Source organism: Hypanus sabinus, chromosome 4, assembly GCF_030144855.1.
Source record: "Hypanus sabinus isolate sHypSab1 chromosome 4, sHypSab1.hap1, whole genome shotgun sequence".
Lineage (NCBI taxonomy): Eukaryota > Metazoa > Chordata > Chondrichthyes > Myliobatiformes > Dasyatidae > Hypanus > Hypanus sabinus.
The window spans coordinates 187,596,358-187,621,824 of record NC_082709.1 but is presented as its reverse complement, the minus strand read 5'-3'; the positions used below and the strand labels follow the sequence as shown (position 1 = coordinate 187,621,824).

Genomic DNA, 25,467 nt, shown 5'->3' with positions numbered 1-25,467 from the left:
TCATCCGCAAACTTACTCACCCCTCCTTCCACCTCTACATCCAGGTCATTTATAAAAATCACAAATAGCAGGGGTCCCAGGTCAGATCCCTGCGGCACTCCACTAGTCACCGACCTCCAGGCAGAATACTTTCCTTCCACAACTACCCTCTGCTTTCTTCCTTTAAGCCAATTTTTTATCCAAACAACCAAGGTTCCACCGATCCCATGCCTCATGACTTTCTGGATGAGTCTTCCCTTCACAAAGCCATGTTGACATTCCATGAGTAAATAGACTGTACTTCTCCAAATGCTCGTAGATCCTATCCTTATGAATCCTTTCCAGTAGTTTGCATAACACCGATGTAAGACTCACCGGTCTATAGTTCCCAGGTTTCTCCCTATTACCCTTTTTAAACAAGGAACTACATTTGGCATTCTCCAATCCTCTGGCACTTCCACTGTAGCCAAAGAGGATTCAAAGATCATAGCTAACGCTCCTGCGATCTCTTCTCTCAATTCCCACAACAACCTGGGTGTATCATATCTGGCCCTGGGGATTTATCAATCTTGATAGGAGAGGACAGTGCATCATAGAATAAAGGTAAGGAGGGAAACCAGAGTGTGGTTGATGGGCAGATCGAGAGGGTGGGGCCAGTATGTTAAGGGATGGTGCGGGGTGGGGGGGGAAGAACAGAGGAGAGTTGTTAGTGTAAGCTAGAGAAATTGATGTTCACGTTGTCAGGATGGGGACTTGGTGTTTCTCTTCAACAAAAGCAAATTGGTGAAGAGGGTGATGTGAAGCAAAGAGACCAGTGGGAGGATGCTGAGCTGTGGCTTTTCATCTGGCCCTCCTTCAGTTTTGGGCAAATGGCTGGATTACACCTCAATGGACAATCAAGTGTCTGTTCAGTGCTGCCCTCCGGTGTTCATTTGATGGAAGGACAACAACAACAACATTCCATGTACTGTATCAACATCTTAGGGCCATGCCACTCTCAGACTTGGGCTGATGTTAACTTTTTGACTGTATGGTTTTCTGCTAGCATAATTACATGTGCTGTGTGCTGTTGGTACTGTGTTTTGCGCCTTGGCCCTGGAGAAACACTGTTTCAATTGGCTGTATTCATGTATGGTTGAATGACAATTAAACTTGAAGTTGAATAAGGGAGTGTCTGGGAAATCAGCTCTTCATCAACACCAGAAGACATAGGAGCAGAATTTGACCACTCATCCTATCACATCTGCTCTACTAATCCTTCATGGCTGATTTATTATCCCTCTGAACCTCATTTCCCAGCTTTCTCACCATAACCTTTGACATCCTGACTAATCAGGAACCTATACCCACTGACTTGGCTTCCACAGCCACCTGTGTTAATGAATTCTATAGATATACCACCCTCTGGGTAAAGAAATTCCCCTCATCTTATTCTAAGTAGACATCCCTCTATTCTGAGGCTGTGCCCTCTGGTCCTCGACTCCCCATCATAAGAAACATCCTCTTCACATCTGCTCTGTCTAGGGTTTTCAATGTACAAGAAACATCAGCACCTTTTAAAAATGAGGACTCAACTGAGATCAATAATATTTAATTTCTGAAGGTGACAAACATGCAGCTAATTCAGATTTAATGAGTACACCCGGCAGTTCAGTGTTTGCAGTATGGAAGTACTGAGAATCAGGGACAGACAAGGACACAGTACACAGTGCTTTCAAACGTACAGTACCAATCGCACAGAAGAGGTGCATTTTTACCCCTCTGCTTGGCCAAGTGCAAGGGCAAGTGAGATCTAAAACACACTGCTCCGGCATCGCTCGTAAACACAAGAGCTTCTGCAGATGCAGAAATCCACAGTGCTGGAGGAACTCAGGAGGTCAGGCAGCATCTATGGGAATTAATAAACAGTTAATGTTTTAGGCTGAGACTTCATGAGTCCTGATGAAGGGTGTTGGCCTTGAAAAGCTTATTCATTTCCGTAGATACTACTTGACCTGCTGAGTTTCTCTAGCATTTTGTGTATCTTGCTCTTAAATTCCTTCATTCAAATCTCTCCCATGAAGGTAGTCGTAATAACAGCAGCAGACTGCAGCTCCGATACATACTTCCAGTTGTGGTCCAAGACTGGGGAGACGTGATTTCACCATATGAGTGGCCTGGCCTACCAGATGATTCCCTTCAAGCCAATAGCAACACTGTGGCTGTTCGTGTGAGTGATGCTCACTCTCGTTTGCCAAATTAACACTGCCCTCGTACAGAACTGTTCAAAAGTTTTAGGAACCCTAGCTATACATATGTGCCTAAGACTTTTGCACAGTACTATACAACCAATGCAACCTAGTCCAACAACATCAGAACGTTTAGCTTAAGTCAGTGCCCGTTGAAGCAGCTAGATTGCTTAAGTGCCTCCTCCATGACTGGCCCTTCTCCCACTGTCAGTATTTCTTCTTTTTGGATTTGTGCTTCCTGTACACATCCCTGCCAAAGCTCTGGAACGCTTGGCCTCTGCTATCACTGTCGGTGTCAGAACCCACACTCCTGCCTCCTGCGCTGTCGCGACCACTCCCGTGGTCGGGGTCCTGTGACGGCCAGCTGTCCTGTACAGGAGGGCAGGGCCTGGCCGTGAAGCTCTGTGACTGGCTGTAGTAAGGGATCTGGGGCATCGGTGCTCTGACCTGCTGGGAAAATGGCTGGTAGTATCCTTGCTGTTGTTGAAATATCTGGGAATGGAGATGATACTGCTGCAGGGCGTAGGAATTCATCTGAAAGAAAGAACGGACTGTCTTAGTGAAACTGTAGCATAGCAGGTCAGGCAGCATCCACAGAGGGGAAGAAACAGTCATATTTATCAGGACAGTGTGGCATTGCCTCAATATTGCATTGAGGATGTCAGAATCACGTTGCAAAGTCAGCCAGCTCCATCATGGGCACAAGCCTCCCCACCATCAAGGACAGCTTCAAAAGGGCAGCATCCATTATTAAGGATCCTCACCAATCAGGAGTTGCCCTCTTCTCATTACTACAAACAGGTACCCAAGTCTGAAGACCCACATTCAACAATTCTTTTCCTCTGCTATCAGATTTCTGAGCAGTCCATGAACCCAAGAATACTACTTCATTATTCCTTTCAAAGCTCAAAGGAAATGTTATTATTAAAGTACATAGGTGTCACCATATACAACCCTGAGATTCATTTTCTTGTGGGCGTACTCAGCAAATCTATAGAATAGTAACTATTACAGGATCAATGAAAGATCAACCAGAGTGCAGAAATAAACAAACTGTGTAAATGCAAATATAAATAAAAGCAGTAAATAATGAGAACATGAAATAATGAGACAAAGAGTCCTTAAAGTAAGACAATTGATTGTGGGAACATCTCAATGGATGAGCAAGTGAGTGAAGTTATCCCCTGTTGTTCAACAGCCTGATGGTTGAAGGGTAGAAACTGCTGTTGAACCTGGTGCTGCAAGTCCTGAAGCTCTCGTACCTTCTTCCTGATGGCACGGCCTAGGTGGTGGGGATCTCTAATGTTGGATGCTGCTTTCCTTTGACAGTATTTCATGTGACTGTGCTCAGTGCTTGGGAGGGCTTTATCTGCATCCAGTCCAGAAGTGTATTCCAGTCCTGAAATGTTGACTCTTTATTCCTCTTCATAGATGCTGCCTAACTTGCCGAGTTTCTCCAGCACTTTGTGTGTGTTGTTCAAGATTTCCAACATCTGTAGAATCTCTTGTCCTGCCAGTTAAATGGTTAATGTGTCGTGGGCATGCTATGTTGGTGCCAAAAGCATGGCGACATGTGCTGGCTTCCCCCAGCACATCCTTGGACTGTGTTGGTCACTGAGGTGAAACCATACATTTCACTGTGTGCTTCAATGTTTCGATGCACATGCGGCAAGTAAAACTCAACTAAGCAGATTATTATTAATGAGATAATCTAGAACAAGCGCAGAGCAACTCCTTCCAGATCTTCAAACCGCAAAGCCCAGCAATCCCTGATTGAATTCTAGGCTATTCACTGAACAACCAATTAACCCACCAGCCTGTACGTCTTTGGACTGTGGGAAGAAACCCACGTGGTCATGGAGAAAATGTACAGACTCCTCACAGACAGCGGTGGGAACTGAACCCCTGTCGTTGGTACTGTAAAGCATTGTGCTAACTACTACACTACTGTGCAATCGGAATTGAACCTGTTGTTGGTACTGTAAATTGTTGTGCTAACCACTATGCTAACATGCGATGGGAATTGAACCAGTCATTGGTACTGTAAAGCACTGTGCTAACCATACTACCGTATGATGGGAATTGAACCCGGGTCACTGGTACTGTAAAATGTGCTGTGGCGACCCACTTTCTGTGCAGGCGAACCGGCTCACAAATAGCCAGCGCGCGGAGGGAGTCTTTGGTAATGGATCTCTGACGTCATTTCCGCCCGGAGAGGGCGGGCGCTAGGGATTAAATGCTAGCGCTGCGAAGTTTGAATAAACTAGTCTCAAAACGACTTACCGACTGCGTGTTGTTATTTCAGCGCTGTGTGTAGCACATTGCTACATTGGTGACCCCGACAGTCCAAATGGGATTTGGACCAAAGATGACCGACACTTCATCTGTTCACGCAGTTTCGCTAAAACTGCCGACTTTCTGGACGCTGCGACCACGCGTGTAGTTTAGCCAAGCAGAAGCCCAGTTAGAGTGTGGCGTCCGTTGGTCAGATTAACAGGCCACGTGCCCAACAGTGGACCAGACCAGGCACGGCAGAGGGGCGCACACAACACAGAGGCAGGAATGAGGAGGCCAGTGAACAGTGGTGTTTCTACCCCCAGCGGTGGGGCACAAAAGCCCGCCTTTGTCACCCGCCCTGCAATGGCCAGGGCCAGGTGCCGCTAATGACTATGGCAGCTGGCCACCAGGACAGCCTCTTGTACGTCTGGGAAAAACAGCTGGGACGCCACTTCTTGGTTGACACCAGAGCGGAAATCAGCGTCTTGCCCCAGACGGGGTACAACACCCGCAACAAGAAGCCAGGACCCACCAAGGGCCACAAACGGCAGGACAATATGGACCTACGGCACCCGCACAGTGCAGCTGCAGTTCGGCGCCAGCCGGTTCACGTGGGACTTCACACTGGCCGTTCTGCCCCAACCACTCCTGGGCGCGGACTTCTTGCGAGCTCACAGCCTGCTGGTTGACTTGCAAGGGAAAAGACTGGTACATGCCGAGACTTTCCAGACGTTCTCCCTGGGTGAAGCCAAGTTGCCGGCCCCACACCTGGACTCCATCACACTGTCGGACAATGAATTCACCAGAATCCTGGCGGACTTTCCATCGACTCTAGCACCGCAGTTCACGGCAGCCATGCCCAGACATGGGGTTCAGCACCACATCCCGACCCAGGGACAACCCCTCCACGCCCATGCACGAAGGCTCCCCCTGGAAAAGCTCCGCCTGGCGAAGGAGGAGTTCAGGAGGATGGAGTATTTGGGGATCGTACGGAGGTCCGACAGCCCATGGACCTTCCCCCTGCACATGGTGCCCAAAGCAGCTGGGGGTTGAAGACCATGCAGCGACTACCACAGACTGAATGAGGCTACAACTCCAGACTGCTACCCCGTGCCATACATACAGGACTTTGCAGCAAACCTGCACAGGGCAAGAATATTTTCCAAAGTACACCTCGTCCGGGGATACCATCAAATCCCAGTGCACCCTGAAGACATCCCCAAAGCAGCACTTATCACCCCATTCGGCCTGTTCGAGTTCCTCTGAATGCCGCGCAGACATTCCAGTGGCTAATGGATGCGGTGGGCCTCGGCCTGGACTTTGCGTTCATCTATTTGGACGACATCCTTATAGCCAGCAGTAGTCGTCAGGAGCATCTGTCCCACCTTCGCCAGCTCTACTCCTGCTTGAGTGACTTCGGCCTCATGATCAACCTCGCCAAATGCCAGTTCGGTCTCGATACCATCGACTTCCTGGGCCACAGGGTTACCAAAGATGAGGCAACATCTTTGCCCGCCAAGGTAGACGTGATCCGCCACTTTGCCCGGCCTAACACGGTCAAAGGCCTACAGGAGTTTGTTGGTATGGTGAACTTCTACCACCGTTTCCTCCCCTCAGCAGCCCGTATCATGCGCCCTTTGTACACCCTGATGTCAGGTAAAGGCAAGGACATTACTTGGGACGAGGAGGCCGCAGCCGCTTTCATTAAAGCCAAGGAAGCCTTGGCAGATGCTGCGATGCTGGTGCACCCCAGAACAGACGTTCCAACCGCCCTCACGGTGGACGCATCCGACACAGCAGTCGGTGGGGTGCTGGAGCAGCTCATCAAGGGGCGCTGGCAACCATTGGCATTCTTCAGCAAGCACCTACGACCACCCGAACTCAAGTACAGTGCCTTCGACTGGGAGCTGTTGGCACTGTATCTGGCAATCCGGCATTTCAGGTACTTCTTAGAAGCAGGCCGTTCAACGCATTCATAGACCACAAACCGTCGACCTTCACGTTCATGAAAGTGTCCGATCCCTGGTCCGCTCGACAGCAGCGACATCTGTCCTGCATCTCGGAGTACACGACGGACATCCAGCATGTCTTGGGGAAGGACAACGTCGTGGCGGACGCACTCTCCAGACCAGCTGTCCAGGCCCTGTCCCTGGGGGTGGACTACACAGCACTGGCGGAGGCGCAGCAGGCAGATGACAAGATGCCCAGCTACAGGACCGCAGTCTCGGGTTTGCAGCTGCAAGACTTTCTCGTAGGCCCAGGTGAAAGGACCCTCCTGTGCAACGTGGCTACCGGCCAACCTCGCCCCATCGTCCCGGCAGCCTGGAGGCGGCGAGTTTTCAACTCCATCCACGGTTTGGCGCACCCAACTATCAGGATAACCGGCCGGCTGGTCTCCAGCAAGTTCGCATGGCATGGACCGCAAGCAGGTCAGTGAATGGGCCAGAGCGTGCGCACAGTGCCAAACAGCCAAGGTGCAGTGGCACACTAAAGCCCCGCTGCAGCAGTTTGAACCCACCCACCGGAGGTTCGACCACATTCATGTGGATATCGTGGGCCCCCTACCAGTGTCCCGAGGAGCACGGTACCTTCTAACTACGGTAGACCGGTTCACGAGGTGGCCAGAGGCGGTCCCGCTCACCGACACATCTGCCGATTCCTGCGCCTGAGCACTGATTGCAACCTGGGTAGCATGCTTCGGGGTACTGGCCCACATTACCTCCGACAGAGGCGCCCAGTTCACCTCCAGCCTGTGGTCGGCTGTGGCCAGCCTGTTGGGAACGCAGCTACACCACACTACTGCCTACCACCCACAGTCGAACGGACTAGTGGAACGCTTCCACCGTCACCTGAAGTCAGCTCTCATGGCCCGCCTCAAAGGACCTAACTGGGTGGACGAGCTTCCCTGGGTCCTGATTGGAATTCGCACAGCGCCCAAAGAGGATCTGCACGACTCGTCGGTTGAGTTGGTGTACAGCGCAACCCTGGCTGTCCCAGGAGAGTTCATACCAGCCCCAAGGGGGCAAGAGGAAGAACTCGCAGCAGTCCCGGACAAACTGGCAAACTGGCCCCCCATACCAACTTCACAGCATGGATGAACCCCGACTCATGTACCCAAAGACCTGCAGAACTGTAAGTTTGTGTTTGTACGAAGGGGCGGACACCGGGCACTGCTACAGTGGCCGTACGAGGGGCCATTCAAGGTGATCAACAACAACTGGTCCACGTACGTCCTGGACATTGGGGGGAAAGAGGTGGTTTTCACGGTGGACTGACTCAAACCAGCCCATGTGGACGGTGCAGTCGGTCGAGGTTCAGGCACCGCGGCGCAGAGGCAGACCTCCCAAACAGAGGCTGATCCAGACTGTGGACATTGGGGGGTGTATCGCCGGTTCTGGGGGGGGGGGGGGTGGTTATGTGGCAACGCTCTTCCTGCACAGGCGAACTGGCTCACAAATAGCCCGCGTGCAGGGAGCCTGGTGCCCTTTCTCCTCTTTCCCTTTCTCCCATGGTCCACTCTCCTCTCCTGTCAGACTCCTTCTTCTCCAGCCCTTCACCTTTTCCACATCACCTTCCAGCTTCTCACATCATCATCCTTCCCCACATACCTGACTTCACCCATCACCTTATAGCTAACCTCCTTCCCCTCCCCCATCTTTTTATTCAGACATCTTTTTCCTTCCTTTAAAGATCTAACGAAGGGACTGTGTCCGAAACATTGACTGCATATTTGCCTGATCTGCTGAGATCCTCCAGCACTTCGTGTCTATACTGTATATATTTAAGGACTTCTTACAAGCTCAGATTTCACACTTGTGTCTCTCAGGTGCAACTGATGAGAAACGAGCCCTAATGCCAAGGAAACATGGCCTATGAATGAAAAATAAACGATTCTTGCATTTCTCCGAGTCATAGTCAGAGAGTGAGTGGAAGCAGGCTCTTTGGCCCATCGAGTCGATGCCAACCATCAGCACCAATCTTACACTAATCTGATCTTATTCCTTCCCATTACGTCCACACTTTACCCAGGTCCCCACGCACTGACAACCACATACAGCAGCTAACCCACCACCTCCACGTGGCTTTGTGGAGGAAGTAGGAGGAAACTGGACAGCTAGAATCTGGTTTAGTACCACTGGCAAATACCCTGAAATTTGTCCTTTTGTGGCAGCAGTACACTGTAATATATAATTAAGAAAAAAATATGAATTACAAGAAATATTATATATAAAATTAAATAAGTAGTGCAAAAAGAGAAGCAAGAAAAAAGTGAGATAGTGTTGATCAACTTGGGTTGATGTTCCATTTTGAATTTTGAAGGCAGAGGGAAAGAAGCTGTTCCTGAATCGTTGAGTGTGTGTCTTCAGACACCTGCTCCTCCTCCCTGATGGTAGTGATGAGAAGAGGGCTTGTCCTGGGTGACAGGGGTCCTCAATGATGGATGTTACTTTTTTGAGGGATCGCCTTTTGAAGGTGTCCCGGATGCTGGGGATGCTGTAACTGACAGGAACAAGCTCCACACAGACAGCACTGGAAGTAGGTATCAACCCTGCATCTGGCACTGTGAGGCCACTGGTGGTGAAGGCGCTATAGCAATTAAAGACTTGATTCTTTGTTTTCCTAGGTAGGGCATTCTCCCAATGAGCATTGATGGTGTGGCATTTGTTTGCAAGGTATTTGACACATTTGGACAGGGCAGACAGGGCTCGTCAGTTGTGACTGGCGTCTCACCTCAGTGAAGGAAGACTCTGAGCTCAAATCTCCACTGTTTTGCGGCAATGCCCACTCATCAGGTAAGCCTTCAGGAGTAAATGTCGGGGAAAAATCGTTGATGGCGTCCCTAAGCCAGTTCTACATTGAGATCGGCACTGACTGGCAACTTTGGCGATGCCGCAGATGCCAAATTGTATCTGTCTCTGCTGTCCCTTTGGATTCATAAGCTGCAAAGAGGGGGCATAGGCAACAGCTCACTCTCCATATCATACTGCCCTAGTTTGTGTTTGAGAGCTGGAACACAATATCCGTGGACGATTCTGACCAATGGAGTACTTGCATGGACAGGGCAGGGTGAGTGGAAGAAGAGGACAGGCGATTTAGCCCCATGGATTTGAGCAACACCTTACACTCTTGGGAAATAAGGTGATTGTTGCTGCTGTTGCCAATAACACTATTAGACATAGGAGCAGAATTATCAGCCCATTGAGTCTGCTCCACCTTTGCATCATGGCTGATCCCGGATCCCCCTCAACCCTAACTGCCAATCAGGAAACTATCAAATTCTGCTTTAAATAGAGCCATAGGCTTGGCCTCCACTGCAGTCTGTGCAGAGCATTCCACTGATTCATACTCTCTGGCTAAAAAAATTCCTCCTTACCTCTGTTCTAAAGGGTTGACCCTCAATTTTCAGGCTCTACCTTTTAGTTCTGGATATATTTGGTAGGTTTCAATGAGATCCTCCTGCATTCTTCTAAATTCCAGTGAATACAGGCCCAAAACTGTCAAACGCACCTCATGTTAACCCATTCATTTCTGGAATCATCCTTGTGAACCTCTTCTGGAATCTCTCCAATGGCAATGCATTCTTTCTGAGATATGGGGTCAAAACCGTGGACAATACTCCAAGTGCGGCCTGACTAGTGTCTCATAAAGGCTCAACGTTATCTCCTTGCTTTTATATTCTATTCCCCTTGAAATGAATGCTAACATTGCATTTGCCTTCTTTACCACACACTCAACTGGTAAATTAACTTGCACGAGGACTCACTCCTAAGTCCCTCTGCACCTCTGGTGTTTGAACCTTCTCCCCATTTAGATAATAGTCTGCACTTTTGTTCCTTTTACCAAAATGCGTTATCATACATTTCCCAACACTCTATTCCCTCTGCCACGTTTTTGCTCATTTTTCCAATTTGTCGTCCTGCTGTAATCACATTGCTTCCTGAGCACTACCTACCCCTCCACCTATCTTCATACCATCCACAAACTTTGCCACAAAGCCATCAATTCCATTATCCAAATCATTGACAAACAATGTGAAAAGTAGCAGTCCCCAACCAGAAAAGGCCCCTTTATTCCCACTCGTTGCCTCCTGCCTGTCAGCCATTCCGCTATCCATGGCAGCATCATTCCTGTAAAGCCATGGGATTTTATCTTGTGAAGCAGCCTCGTGTGGCATCTTAACAAACACCTTCTGAAAATCCAAGTAAATGACACCCACTGCCTCTCCTCTGTCCACCCTACTTGTTACTTTCTCAAAAAACTCCAACAGATTTGTCAGGTAAGATTTCCCTTTACAGAAACCATGCTGACTTTGACTTATTTTATCATCTGTCACCCGAAACCTCATCCTTAATAATGGACCCCAACATTTTCCCAACCACTGACGTTAGGCTAACTGACCTATAATTTCCTTTCTTTTGCATTCCTCCCTTCTTACAGAGGGGAGTGTAATTTGCAATTTTCCAGGGCTTCATCAATAACTTCACACTCACCATAGCTTGCCAATAGTAGGGGTCAGAGTTGCTCAAGCTGTTGTTCACCAAGTATGGTGGTGTGAGAAATAGCGAAGAACTTGGTCCATCTGGGAATTGAGGGCTCCTAAAACAATACAGAGAACAAATCATCAGGTGACCTCACCATAATACCTGTCATTATCGCAGGGCCTGCAGATTACCCTGGCTTCACTGAGATGCAATTCTTCTAAGATTTTAAAATCCCTCCCTGGTTTCCACTTCTTTTCTTTGCAAAGAGATGAAAGAGGATTGTGAATGTAGGCCAGCCCATCACGCAAACCAGCCTCCCCTCTGAGGACTGACATTGCCCACATTTCCAGCTTCTTCAGTAAAGCAACCAGCATAATCAGAGATCCCACCCACTCCTTTCATTCTGTCTTCTCCCTTCCTTCATCAAGCAGGAGGTACAGAAGCTTGAAAGTACGAGCTATGAAGCTCAAGGACAGTTTCTACACTGCTGTTAGAAGATGATTAAGTGGTCTCCTTGTATGATAACATAGACTCCTGATCTCACAATCCACTCATTATGACCTTGAACCTTATTTTCTGGTTGTGCTGCATTTTCTCTGTAAATATAACACAGTATTCTGCACTCTGTTATTGGTGGTCCCTTGATCTACCTCGATGCACCATGTAATGCATTACATGGTGGGGTTTAAATTAGAGTTGCAGGGGGTTGGGAGCCAGAGTGTCAGAAGAGTTAGTGGAGAGGTTTTGGAGGCAGATGTTGTTAAGACCTCAGACAAGGTCAGGAATCAATAGGATTGAATATGGTGACACTAGTGTTCCTGAGCTGCATACATTTCAATGTAAGAAGTATTGTAGGAAAGGTGGATGAGCTCAGGGCATGGATCAACACCTGGAATTATGACGTTATAGTCATTAGTGAGACATGGTTACAGGAGGGGCAGGACTAGCAGCTCAATATTCTGGGGATCTGTTGGTTTAGACGTGACAGAACTAGAGGAGGGGTGGTGTTACTAGTCAAGGAAAATGTGACTGCAGTGCTCTTGTCAGGAGACTTGACTAGTGAGGCATTATGGGTGGACCTGAGAAGTAAGAAATCTATGACCACGTTAACAGGGCTATATTACAGACCACCCAACAGTCCAAGGGATTTAGAGGAACAAAATGGTAGAGAGATCACAGACTGTTACAAGAAATATAAGGTTGTTATATTAGGTGATTTTAACTTTCCACATATTGACTGGGATTCCCACACTGTAAAAGAACTAGATGGAATAGTGTTTATCAAGTGTGTTCAGGACAGTTTCCTTAATCAGTACGTAGAAGTCCAAAAAGGAGAGTGTGCGATACTGGATTTGCTATTCGGGAATGAGACGGCAGGTAACAAAGGGGAATAAATTGTATCCAGTGACCACAATGCCATTAGTTTCAAAATAAATATGCAAAAAGATAGGTCCAGTCTGCAGATTGAAATTCTAAATATGCAAAAAGATAGGTCCGGTCTGCAGATTGAAATTCTAAATTGGAGAAAGGCCAACTCTGATGGTATCAGAAAGGATCTGGCAAGTGTGGATTGGGACAGGCTGTTTTCTGGCAAATGTGTACTTGGTAAGTTGGAGGCCTTCAAAAATGAAATTTTGAGAGTGCAAAGCTTGTATGTGACTGTCAGAATAAAAGGTAAAGATAACAAGTGTAGAAAACCTTGGTTTTCAAGAGATATGGAGGTCCTGGATAAGAGAAAAAAGGAGATACATAGCAGGTATAGGCAAGTAGGAACAAGTGAGGTGCTTATGGAGTACAAGAAATGCAAGAGAAAAGGAAATCAGGAATGCTAAAATAAGGCATGAAGTTACTCCAGCAGACAAGGTGAAGGAGAATCCAAAGGGTTTCTACAGATATGCTAAGAGCAAAAGGATTGTAAGGGACAAAATCGGTCCTTTGGAAGACCAGAATGTGTGGAGCCAAACGGAAGGGGGAGATCTTAAATGTATTTTTCCATCTGTATTTATCTGGGAGATGGATACAGTCTGTAAAAGTGAGGGAAAATGGCATCAACTTAATGAACCCTGTGCTGATTACAAAGGAGGAGATGTTTGCTATCCTAAAGCTTATCAGGGTGGATAAGTCCCCAGGGCCTGACAAGATGTTCCCTTGGACCCTATGGGACACAAGTGCAGTAATTGCCAGGGCCAAGGCAGAGATATTTAAAGCACACCTAGTGACAGGAGAGGTATCAGAGGATTGGAGGATCGCCAATGTTGTTTCACTATTTAAAAAAGGCTCCAATTTTAAACCAGGAAATGACAGGCCGGTGAGGCTGCCATCAGTTGTGTGAAAGTTATTCTAAAGGACCAGATGTATTTGATTGGTCAAAGTTGTTACCAGGAAAAGCAATGAAGAACCCTTCGGCATCTGCGTGCGATGGTATTCCTGAGTCTCCCCCGGGTCTTGCATGACTGACAATAGTGAAAACTGAACACGGGGAAGGAACCCTGACCACCAACAGAGGTAGAGGTTCGTCATTGCTGCTCGAAGTGCCAACAGCTTAGTGGGCGTAATTTAATTTTTTAATACATATATACTTTTATTGTAATTTATACTTTTTAATGTATTGCAATATACTGCTGCCACAAAATCTGTCAGTGATATTAAGCCTGATTTTAATTCAGATTCTGAATTTATCACAGACCTGTCAAATTTTTCATTCAATCAGTCATGAGGGTTTCCACGTACCTGCAGTTGTCTTGCGGTGTCCGACAAAGTGTGCTGTCTGCTCCTGGGTACGGCACACTGGGGTCTGCTGTGTGGGAACTTCCTGAAATGCACACACACCTGTCCTGTTACTTTTCAGAACAGTAGATTTTTCCTAACCCGAAGAACGATGACAGCTTCAGAATAGTTTAAACTTTAAACCAATAGTCAGCGAGAATTGGAGGAGCATATCTGCAAAGAGACAACAGACAACTGCAGGAGACAGAAAGTTGTAATTGTAGGGGATTTTAATTTTCCACACATTGATTGGGACTCCCATACTGTTAAAGGTCTAGATGGGTTAGAGTTTGTAAAATATGTTCAGGAAAGTTTTCTAAATCAATATATAGATGTACCAACTAGGGAGGATGCAATATTAGATCTCCTATTAGGGAATGAGTTAGGGCAGGTGATGGAAGTGTATGTAGGGGGACACTTTGGTTCTAGTGATCATAACATCGTTAGTTTCAACTTGATCATGGATAAAGATAGATCCAGTCCTCGGGTTGAAGTTCTAAACTGGAAAAAGGCCAAATTTGAAGAAATGACAAAGGATCTAAAAAGTGTAGATTGGGACAGGTTGTTCTCTGGCAAGGATGTGATTAGTAAGTGGGAGGCCTTCAAAGGAGAAATTTTGAGAGTGCAGAGTTTGTATGTTCTGGTCAGGGTTAAAGGCAAAATGAATAAGAATAAGGAACCTTGGTTCTTGAGGGATATTGGAACTCTGATAAAGAAGAAGGGAGAGATGTATAACATGTATAGGCAACAGGGAGGAAATAAGATGCTTAAGGAGTATAAAAAGAGTAAGAAACTACTAAAGAAAGAAGTCAGGAGGGCTAAAAGAAGACATGAGGTTGCTTTGGCAGTCAGGGTGAAGGATAATCCCAAGAGCTTCTACAGGTATGTTAAGAGCAAAAATATAGTAAGGGATAAAATTGGTCGTCTTGAAGATCAGAGTGGTCGGCTATGTATGCAACCAAAAGAAATGGGAGAGATATTAAATGGGTTTTTTGTATCTGTATTTATTAAGAAAACTGGAATGGAGTCTACGGAAACAAGGCAAACAAGTAGGGAGGTCATGGAACTTATACAGATTGAAGAGGAGGAGGTGCTTGCTGTCTTGAGGCAAATCAGAGTAGATAAATCCCCAGGACCTGACAGGGTATTCCCTCAGACCTTGAAGGAGACTAGTGTTGAAATTGCAGGGGCCCTGGCAGAAATATGTAAAATGTCGATATCTACGGGTGAGGTGCCGGAGGATTGGAAGATAGCTCATGTAGTTCCGTTGTTTAAAAAAGGCTCAAAAAGTAATCCAGGAAATTATAGGCCAGTAAGTTTGACATCAGTAGTAGGTAAATTATTGGAAGGAATACTAAGAGATAAGAGATCTACAAGTATTTGGATAGACAGGGACTTATTAGGGAGAGTCAACATAGCTTTGTGTGTGGTAGGTCATGTTTAACAAATCTATTAGAGTTTTTCGAGGAGGTTACCAGGAAAGTGGATGAAGGGAAGGCAGTGGACGTTGTCTACATGGACTTCAGTAAGGCCTTTGACAAGGTCCCGCATGGGAGGTTAGTTAGGAAGATTCAGTCGCTAGGTATACATGGAGAGGTAGTAAATTGGATTAGACATTGGCTCAATGGGAGAAGCCAGAGAGTGGTAGTGGAGGGTTGCTTCTCTGAATGGAGGGCTGTAACTAATGGTGCGCCACAGGGATCAGTGCTGGGTCCATTGTTATTTGTCATCTATATTAATGATCTGGATGATAATGTGGCAAATTGGATCAGTAAATTTGCTGATGATACAAAGATTGGAGGTGTAGTGGACAGTGAGGAAGGTTTTCAAAGCTTGCAGAGGGATTTGGACCAGTTGGAGGAATGGGCTGAAAAATGGCAGATGGAGTTTAATGTGGACAAGTGGGAGGTATTTCACTTTGGAAGGTCAAACCAAGGTGGAACATACAAGGTAAATGGTAGGACACTGAGGAGTGCAGTAGAACAGAGGGATCTGGGAGTACAGACACATAATTCCCTAAAAGTGGCATCACAAGTAGATAGGGTTGTAAAGAAAGCTTTTGGTACATTGGCCTTTATAAATCGAAGTATTGAGTATAAGAGTTGGAATGTAATGGTGAGGTTGTATAAGGCATTGGTGAGACCAAATTTGGAGTATTGTGTGTAGTTTTGGCCACCTCATTACAGGAAATAATACGGTTGAAAGAGGGCAGAGAAGGTTTACAAGGATATTGCCGGGACTTGAAAAACTGAGTTCCAGAGAAAGGTTGACTAGTTTAGGACTTCATTCCCTGGAGCGTAGGAGAATGAGGGGAGAGTTGATAGAGGTGTATAAAATTATGATGGGTATAGATAGAGTGAATGCAAGCAGGCTTTCTCCACTGAGGCCAGGGGAGAAAAAAACCAGAGGTCATGGGTTAAGGGTGAAGGGGGAAAAGTTTAAAAGGAACATTAGTGGGGGCTTCTTCACGCAGAGAGTGGTGGGAGTGTGGAATGAGCTGCCAGATGAAGTGGTGTATGCGGGCTCACTTTTGACATTTAAGAAAAACTTGGACAGGTATATGGATGAGAGGGATATGGAGGGATATGTCCCAGGTGCAGGTCAGTGGGAATAGGCAGAACATGGTTCGGCACAGCCAAGAAGGGCCAAAAGGCCTGTTTCTGTGCTGTAATGTTCTATGGTTCTATTCTATGGTTTGAGGTTTTAATTCAGAACGATTCATTTCTTCTTCCATCTTTTTTCCAATTCATTTCAAACTGCTTCTAACATAATTGCAGCCTTATTGGAGTGTCTTATCACTAATGCACAGGTTGGTCTACAATTTCAAAGTACAAAGTATGTGTATTTCCATAAGTCCGTAAGACATAGGAGTAGAATTAGGCCATTCAGACTATTGATTCTGCTCTGCCATTCCATCACAGCTGATTTATTATCCCTCTCAACCCCCATTCTCCTGCCTTCACCCTGTAACCTTTGAGACCATAACTAATCAAGAGTCTATCAACCCCTACTTTAAATACAACCAATGTTACTGGACTCCCCCACTACAGGAAACATCATCTCTACATCCACTCTATCTGTGTCCTCTGGTCCTAGACTCCCCACTACAGGAAACATCCTCTCCACATCCACTCTATCTGTGCCCTCTGGTCCTAGACTCCCCCACTATAGGAAACATCCTCTCCACATCCACTCTATCTGTGCCCTCTGGTCCTAGACTCCCCCACTATAGGAAACATCCTCTCCACATCCACTCTATCTGTGCCCTCTGGTCCTAGACTCCCCCACTATAGGAAACATTCTCTCCACATCCACTCTATCTGTGTCCTCTGGTCCTAGACTCCCCACTAAAGGAAACATCCTCTCCACATCCACTCTATCTGTGTCCTCTGGTCCTAGACTCCCCCACTACAGGAAACATCCTCTCCACATCAACTCATTCTCGGCCTTTCAATGTTCGACGGGTTTCAATGAGATTCCCCCCTGCTTCTAAATTCCAGCCAGTACAGACCCAGAGTCATTAAATGCTCCTCATCCACTAACCATTTCACTCCCAGAATCGTTCTCTGAACTTCCTTTGAATCCTCCCCAGTTTCAGCACATCCCTTCTTAGATAAGGGGCCCAAAACATCTCATGATACTCCAAGTACAGTCTGAGCAATGCTTTATAAAGCCTTAGTATTACATTCTTGCTTTTATATTCTGGTCCTCTTGAAATGGATGCTAAATTATATCAAATAGTACTCAGAGATTCACTTTCTTGCAGACATTTACATGAAAATGAAATACAATAAAATTTGTGAAAAGCTGTACATAAATAAAAACTTACAAACAACTAATGTGAAAAAGATGACAATGTGAAAATTAATACTTAAATAATACTGAGAACATGAGGTGCAGAGTCTGTGACATTGAGCCCATAGGTTGTGAAATCAGTTCAGAGTTCTGTTGAGTGAAATTATCCACCCTGGTTCAGGAGCCTGATGTTTGAGGGGTAATAATTGATGCTGGACCTGGTGGAATGGGACCTCTCCCCCGATGGTTGTAGCAAGAAGAGAGCATGGCCTGGAGTGGGGAGGGTTGAGTCCCTGATGGTGGATGCTGCTCTCTTGTGGCACTGCTCCTTTGTAGATGCTAATTTTATGCTCAATGTTAATTTTATGCCAATGATAAGATTTGTTTCTTTCCCGTATTCAACAACTTTTTAAGTGTTGGCCAGAAAAAAGTAATATCTTCAAATCAGTGAATTCAAATGAATCAAGGACAGTGGAAGCGGTCTTTGTTCTTGCCGTGTGCTTGGGGGATGGAGGCTGCCATTTTGTGAAGACACTCTATTCTTCATTTTGTGAGCTTGACATGCTGGGCTTGATTAGTGTTTTAAAGAAGACACAAAGACTCTTCAGGTAATCTGCTGGACTGGAAGTTATTTCCAAATAAGGAGTTATTTGTGAGGTGTTCTTTGGTTGGCTATAACATGCAGGTTTGTGAATGCCTGAGGTGATTCGAGCTCATTGCTGACTGAGAACAAAGAGCCATGAGTCAGCAACTGTCCCTTGATGGGAAGAGGACAATAGATGAATGCTGGCTTGGACCAGAACCAATGACCTGTGGCCAATGACATGGGACATTTGAATTGATAAGAAATGGATATAAAAGTGGATGCTTTGTGGGTGCTGGTGGTGGTAACTTTGAAGAATAACCATCGCAGATACAAGCACGAAGAACCCTGTGTGAAGCACGTGGAGAGTGAATCGGGACCACGAGGAACAAGGAATGCCTGGCCAGCGTAAATTCCTCCGCCCGGGTAATACCTTTGCTATTCTTTGACTATCCAGGAGAATCAGGGATACTTAGCAGGTGTGTGCACAAAGTATTTAGTGTATGAATTCACGTACTTGTTAGTTTGAACAATAAAGGTAATTGTCAGTAAATACAGATCTCTCTGTGCCTCACTCAGAATCGTTGGAAGAGGTAGAAGCGGTATCTTTCTCTCTCTCTCTTTTTTTCCAACTGAAGGAATTCAGTAACTTCATAGATCCTCAGAACTGCAGACAGCCTCTTCAAAAACATAGAGTGGTATAGGTCCAGGACATGCTCTCTTCTCATTACCACCATCAAAGAGGAGGCACAGGAGCCTAAATCACACTCAATGATTCAGGAACACCTTGCTACTCTCTGCCAATAAATTTTAGAATGGACCATGAATCCATGAACACTATCTCATTATTCCTCTTTGCACTATTGAGTTTTTATTTCAACTTATAATTTTTAATGTATTGCACTGTCCTGCAGCTGGCAACCACCAAATTTCACAACATATGTCAGTGATAACAAAGCCGATTCTCAATATCTATGCTGATGTCAAGTTAAACTACTCCCTTCTGCCCGCGCACATCCATATCCCTCCACTCTCTGTGCATTTGCGCGTCTAAAAGCCTCTTAAACCCCTCTATCTCATCAGCCTCTACCACCACCCCTGACGGCACATTCCAGGTACCCACCACTCTGTGTAAAAAGACTCGCCTCTCACATCTCCTTTGAATTTACCCGCTTGCATCTAAAACTATGTCCTTCAGAATTTGACATTTCTACCCTAGTGAGAAAAAAGGATTTTCCTCCTCTAATGCCTTTCATAATTTACATTAGTCCTATCAAGTCTTCCCTTGGCCTCAAAAAGGTGACGCCTATTATTAAGGACTCCAATCACCCAGGTCACGCCCTATTCTCACTGTTACCATCAGGGAGGAGGTACAGAAGCCTTAAGTCACATACTCCCACGATTCAGGAACAGTTCCTTCCACTCTGCCATCCAATTTCTGAATAGACAATGAACCCATAAACAGTACCTCACTACTTTTTTATTTCTATATTTACACTATTTATTTATTTGTGTTTTATATATACATACACACACAATATATACACGTATATTTACTGTAATTCAGTTTTGTTTCTATATCATCTATCACTGTTCTGCTGTCACAAAGTTAACATATTTCACAACATACACTGGTGATATTAAACCCGGTTCTGATGCACCAGAGGAAGCAATCCCAATTTGTCCAGGCTCTCCTTATAACTCATATCCTCCAATCCGAGCCCCACTCGGCTCAATCTCTTCTGTACTCTCTCACATGCAAATCACAATGCGCTCCATATTTCTGGGTGGCATAGTGTGCAGTACATTGCTTGACAGTGCCAGCTGTAGGATTGGGTTTCAATCCCCAATTCTGCTTGTAAGGAGTTTGTACGTTCTTCCCCTGGTCACGTTGCTTCCTCCCACATTCCAGGCATACTGTTAGGGTCAGTCAGTTATGCTATGGTGACACTTGCCCAGTGCAGCCCTTGCTGATTTGATTTCACTGAATGTTTCGATGTACACGTGACAATGGCGTGTATCTCAATTAGCCTCTGACAATCAAACCTGTGCCTGGCCTTCACATGGCTTAGCTACCAAGACTGGCAGAACTGTTTCTACTGAAAGTGGAGTACCGGTGCCTTACAAACCTGTCGCTTCAGGCCAATGGGGCTCATCAGCCGTGGTTGGCAGCTCATTTAAAAGGAAAACTCTGATCTTAAACCTCTGCTGCCTTGCAGCTATTCCCACTCATGGGGAAGGCTTCGAGAGTAAACCCTGAGAGAAAAGTCCAGAGCTGGAGTTCCTAAGGCAGTCCTATGTTGACTTCAACGCCGACTGGCAGCTCCTGTGATGCTGCTGGTGCAACTGTATCAGTCTCTGCTATTCCTTTGAATTTATCAGCTGCACGGAGAGGGGGAAGCTTGCTACGTGGGCAACAGCTTGCTCTCCATATCGTACTGCCCTGGCTTATGTATCTGGACAGCTAGGATGCAACATCTGTGGTCGACCCTGACCTGGAGGACTCGGTCCAGTTCAGTGATAAATAAAGCTAACTTTTCTGTCTTTCCATATCATCCTGCAATGTTGAGATCAGAACTGCACACAACATTCCAAACCCAGCCCAACCAAAGTTTTACGTAGCTGCAACGACTTCCCAACTCTGCCACTCAAAGCCCACAATGACATCATACACCATCTTCGGCACCTCATCTACTTTTGGTACCAGCAACTCTTCTTGGGCGGAAGTATTTGATACTCTTTAGAGGTAAACACTTTGTTCTCTCTGAATACATAGTGGGGGGGTTTAGGGCTGCAGATGAAGACATCATCATGAGCAACACACATAAGATGCTCATCAAGTAAGGCAGCATCTATGGAGCGGAATAAACATTTGATGTCAAGGACCGAAATCCTTCATCACGACTTAGCCTGAAAGGCCAAATGTTTACTCCTCTCCGTAGATGCTGCCTGATCTGCTGAGTTCCTTCAGCAGAGTGTGTGTACGCACTCGATTTGCAGCAACTGCAGAATTTCGTTGTTAGATTCAAGATTGTTTAATGTCATTTCCAATACACAAGTGTAAAGGAGAACAAAATAATTGAACAAAATAACTCTGGGTTTGGTGCAGCACGAAGAACACACACGATGAGATAAAGAATACAAAAATAAAAAACAATAATAGACATAAGATAGCTTATACACATAGACTGACTGTATGTTCATAAAGTGATGCTGGGCACAGGAGTGTCTGTACATAATGTGACTGATAGGAAATGTTGGTGTTTGGGGGCGTGGAGGGATTGATCAGCCTTACTGTATGGAGAGAGTAACTATTTTTGAGTCTGGTGTTCCTGGCATTGATGCTACATTGCCTCCTCAATGATGGGGGTAGGACAGGGTGGGCAAGATTCTCTGAACGTTGAACGCAAAGGTGTAGAAGCACATGACGCCTCCCTTCCAAGATCCAGAGCCTCTGTCTTCAATGATTTGGAGGTCTTACCCAAGTGAGTGGGAAGAAGGGGGCTTGTTTTGCTTGTTATTTTGTTGCCTGTTGTGCTCTGTTTTGTTCTGCTGAGCGATGTGGGCATGTTATATTGGTGCTGGAATAAAACCATGAGACAAAGGAGCAGAATCCAGCCATTTGGCCCATCAAGACTGTTCCACCATTCCATCATGGCTGATTTATTATCCCTCTCAACTCCCCTACTATAGGGATCATCCACTCCACATCAACTCTATTTGTGCCTTCTGGTCCTAGATTCCCCCTGCTATAGGAAATATCCACTCTATCTGTGTCCTCTGGTCCTAGACTCCCCACTATAGGAAACATCCTCTTCACATCCACTCTATCTGTGTCCTCTGGTCCTAGACTCCCCCACTATAGGAAACATACTCTCCACATCCACTCTATCTGTGCCCTCTGGTCTTAGACTCCCCCACTATAGGAAACATCCTCTCCACATCCACTCTAGCTGTGTCCTCTGGTCCTAGACTCCCCCACTATAGGAAACATCCTCTCCACATCCACTCTAGCTGTGTCCTCTGGTCCTAGACTCCCCCACTATAGGAAACATCCTCTCCACATCCACTCTGTGTCCTCTGGTCCTAGACTCCCCCACTATAGGAAACATCCTCTCCACATCCACTCTATCTGTGTCCTCTGGTCCTAGACTCCCCCACTATAGGAAACATCCTCTCCACATCCACTCTATCTGTACCCTCTGGTCCTAGACTCCCCACTATAGGAAATATCCTCTTCACATCCACTCTATCTGTGTCCTCTGGTCCTAGACTCCCCCACTATAGGAAACATCCACTTTATCTAGGCCTTTCAATGTTAATTAGGTATTCTTACATGAGAGGCAGGTAATTACCATGTGTGGTGACCCTTGCGGCCGCACCCAGCCCTTGCTGAGGTTGTTAACATGAGCGAAGTACAGTAAATATTTCACTGAATGCTTTGATGTACAAGTAGTAAGTAAATCTGAATCTGAATAATGTGAGTGTAACACGGCAATGAGGATAAAACACCTCTAACTGGAAGTCCGCAGCACACACTCATACGATGACTTGAGAACAACTTGTTCAGTGAGTGACATACCAGATCGATACTGTAGGTTCAGCGGCCTGCCATATAACCGGATTCCATTTAACAAGGTGATGGCGTACGGCACAGACTCAGTGTGCTTGAAGCAGACAAACCCATAGGTCTTCTGTCTGCCATCCTTGTCCTTTGCAATGTGTACCTTGGTTAAAGGACCAGCCTGCAATCACACCAGAGCATCATGCACACGTTTCACAGAACACAAATCATACAGCACAGTACTGCCCCTCGACCACAACGCTGAGCCGACCTATAGAAACCTGACTCTTCCCTCCTACAGAACCATAACCCTCCATTGTTACAAGAGCCTCTTAAACGTGCGTAGCATTTAGTGTCACATACAAAATGCTGGAGGAACTCAGTACGTCAGGCAGCATCTGTGGAAAAGCGTGAACAGTCGACGTTTCATCAGGACTGGAGAGAAAATGGTGAGAAGCCAGAGTAAGAAGGTGGGGGGAGGGGGGGCTGCGAGGAAGAAGTACGAGGTGGCAGGTGGAACCAGGAGGGGGAGAGGGTGAAGTAAAGAGCTGGGAAGTTGATTGGTGAAAGCCTGGAGAAGGGGGAGCCTGACAGGAGAGGACAGAAGGCCATGGAAGAAAGGAGGGGGGTATAGGAGCAGGGGGAGAAGGAGAGGGGAGGGGGATGGGAGGGGGTTGATAGGAGAGGGAAGGGGGATGGGAGGGGGTTGATAGGAGAGGGGGAGAGAGAGGGGGGAGAGAAAGAGGGGGTGGGGTGTGGAGGGGAGGGCGACGGGTGGGGGGAGAGAGGGATGGGAGGGGAAGGGGAGGGGGTGGAAGGAGGGGAGGGAGAAAGGGGAGAGGGAGGAGGGGAGAGGGAGAAGGGGAGGGGGAGAGGGAGAAGGGGAGGGGGAGAGGGAGAAGGGGAGGGGGAGAGGGAGAAGGGGAGGGGGAGAGGGAGGGAGAGGGGGAGAGGGAGGGAGGGGGGAGAGGGAGGGAGAGGGGAGATGGGGAGGGGGAGATGGGGAGAGGGAGAGGGAGAGGGAGAGGGGGAGGGAGAGGGAGAGGGAGAGGGGGAGGGAGAGGGGAGAGGGGAGGGAGAGGGGGAGGGGGAGGGAGGGAGAGGGGGGGGAGGGAGGGAGAGGGGGAGGGGGAGGGAGGGAGAGGGGGAGGGGAGAGGGGGGAGGGAGAGGGGGAGGGGAGAGGGGGAGGGGAGGGGAGAGGGGGGAGGGGAGGGGGAGGGGGGAGGGGGAGGGGGGAGGGGGAGGGGGGAGGGGGAGGGGGGAGGGGGAGGGGGGAGGGGGAGGGGAGAGGGGGGAGGGGGGAGGGGGAGGGGGAGGGGGGAGGGGGGAGGGGGGAGGGGGGAGGGGGAGGGGGAGGGGGAGGGGGAGGGGGAGGGGGGAGGGGGAGGGGGAGGGGGAGGGGGGAAGGGGGGAGGGGGAGGGGGGAGGGGGAGGGGAGGGGGAGGGGGGAGGGGGAGGGGGAGGGGGAGGGGAGAGGAGGGAGGGGGAGAGGGGGAGGGGGAAGGGGAGATGGAGGGGATGGAGGGGAAGGGGGAGGGGAAGATGGAGGGGGAAGGGGGAGAAGAGAGGGGGAAAGGGGATGACAGGGGTGGGGTGTGGAGGGGAGGGCGACGGTTGGGGGGAGAGAGGGACGGGAGGGGAAGGGGAGGGGGTTGAAGGAGGAGAGTGGTGTGGAGGGGGCAACGGGAGGGTTAGGGGAGAGGGGGTGGAAGGAGGAGGGGAGGGGTGTGGAGGGGAGGGCGACGGGAGGGGTAGGGGAGAGGGGGACGGGGAAGGAGGGGGGTGGAATGGGTGTAGAGGGGGATGAAAGGAGGATAGAGGAAAACGGAAGAGGCAGATTGGGAGAGGGGAGGAGCTGGTCTTATCGCGGAGGAGGGGAGTCCGTACCCCCGGGTAGAAGGTCTCCCATCGCCGCCCACCTGCAGGAAGAGCTCGTACAGGATTTCCTCCCGGGTGCTGCTGTCCAGATTCCCCACAAATATCGTCCGATCCGCCTCCTCCTGTTTACTCATCCCTGTAGCTGCGGGCTTTCAGCAGGCCCCGCTACTCGCCGCCGGGCCCAGGCTGCGCCGGGCGACTCAGCGCCGGGCCCGGCACCCGTATCCTCGGTGCGAGCAGGAGCGCTGATGTTCAACCCGGCCCAGCCCACAGGGGGCGCTGTCACCCTGGACTTGATACCCCCTCAGTCCGCAGGGAATGCTGGAGGTCACTACAGCCTTGATACCCTCCCAGTCCACAGGAGGCACAGTGGGAGTCACCATGGTGATGGCCCTCCCAGCCTACAGGGGGTGCAGTGGGAGTCACCATGACGACGGACCCTCTCAGCCCAAAGGGGGTGCAGTGAGTCACCATGGTGATGGCACTCCCAGCCTACAGGGGGCGCAGTGAGAGTCACCATGACGATAGACACTCCCAGCCCAAAGGGGCACAGTGGGAGTCACCATGGTGATGGCCCTCCCAGCCTACAGGGGGCACAGTGAAAGTCACCATGGTGATGGCCCTCCCAGCCTACAGGGGGCACAGTGGGCGCAGTGGGCATATCCCAGATCACCTTGGACCCTGAGCTGCCACGTGTGTTTTCATCAATCCCTACTGCTTATTTCTGCCTCTACAACCCTCAAACGTATTTTATTTTATTTAACATGAGCGTTTCGCCGGTGGAGTGCATGCCATTGAGGTGAGTAGTTAGAAACATAGAAAAGCTACAGCATAGTACAGTACAGGTCCTTTGGCCCAGAAAGCTGTGCTGAGCATGTCCTAATTTTAGAAATTACCTAGGGTTACCCATAGCC

The 25,467-nt window shown here is 48.0% G+C and overlaps 2 protein-coding genes across 3 annotated transcripts in view; one reads left to right on the top strand and one right to left on the bottom strand.

The window, feature by feature from the left end:
- Positions 1 to 1,554: 1,554 nt before the first annotated feature.
- On the bottom strand, positions 1,555 to 24,883 carry LOC132393578 (splicing regulator RBM11-like). Its single transcript, XM_059969015.1, has 5 exons — positions 24,595 to 24,883; positions 22,693 to 22,855; positions 13,697 to 13,778; positions 10,976 to 11,081; positions 1,555 to 2,741 (listed from the first exon to the last, which is right to left on the bottom strand). Exons 1-5 carry the CDS (start codon positions 24,685 to 24,687, stop codon positions 2,415 to 2,417), a joined length of 771 nt encoding a protein of 256 aa, XP_059824998.1. The 5' UTR covers positions 24,688 to 24,883; the 3' UTR covers positions 1,555 to 2,414.
- The window catches only part of LOC132393577 (stomatin-like), a 53,867-nt gene continuing 51,261 nt past the window's right edge, over positions 22,862 to 25,467 (top strand). The window contains exon 1 of one of the 2 annotated variants that reach the window (XM_059969014.1): positions 22,862 to 23,123. Coding sequence is in view for 1 of the 2 variants with exons in the window: in XM_059969013.1 (XP_059824996.1) it covers positions 25,318 to 25,352 (35 nt within the window). In the remaining variant the exon portion in view is untranslated. Of the gene's footprint in view, positions 23,124 to 25,253; positions 25,353 to 25,467 lie in introns of those variants that run through there. The other variant, XM_059969013.1, reaches the window with a different exon arrangement.

What these genes read in the sequence shown, in the direction of transcription:
- LOC132393578 (XM_059969015.1), bottom strand. Translation starts at nt 24,687, where the DNA reads ATGAGTAAACAGGAGGAGGCGGATCGGACGATATTTGTGGGGAATCTG. An exon ending in TGTACGAGCTCTTCCTGCAG is followed by an intron (nt 22,856 to 24,594) that starts GTGGGCGGCGAT and finishes GTGTGATTGCAG; the next exon opens with GCTGGTCCTTTAACCAAGGT. An exon ending in CCTACTATTGGCAAGCTATG is followed by an intron (nt 2,742 to 10,975) that starts GTGAGTGTGAAG and finishes TCTTTCTTTCAG; the next exon opens with ATGAATTCCTACGCCCTGCA.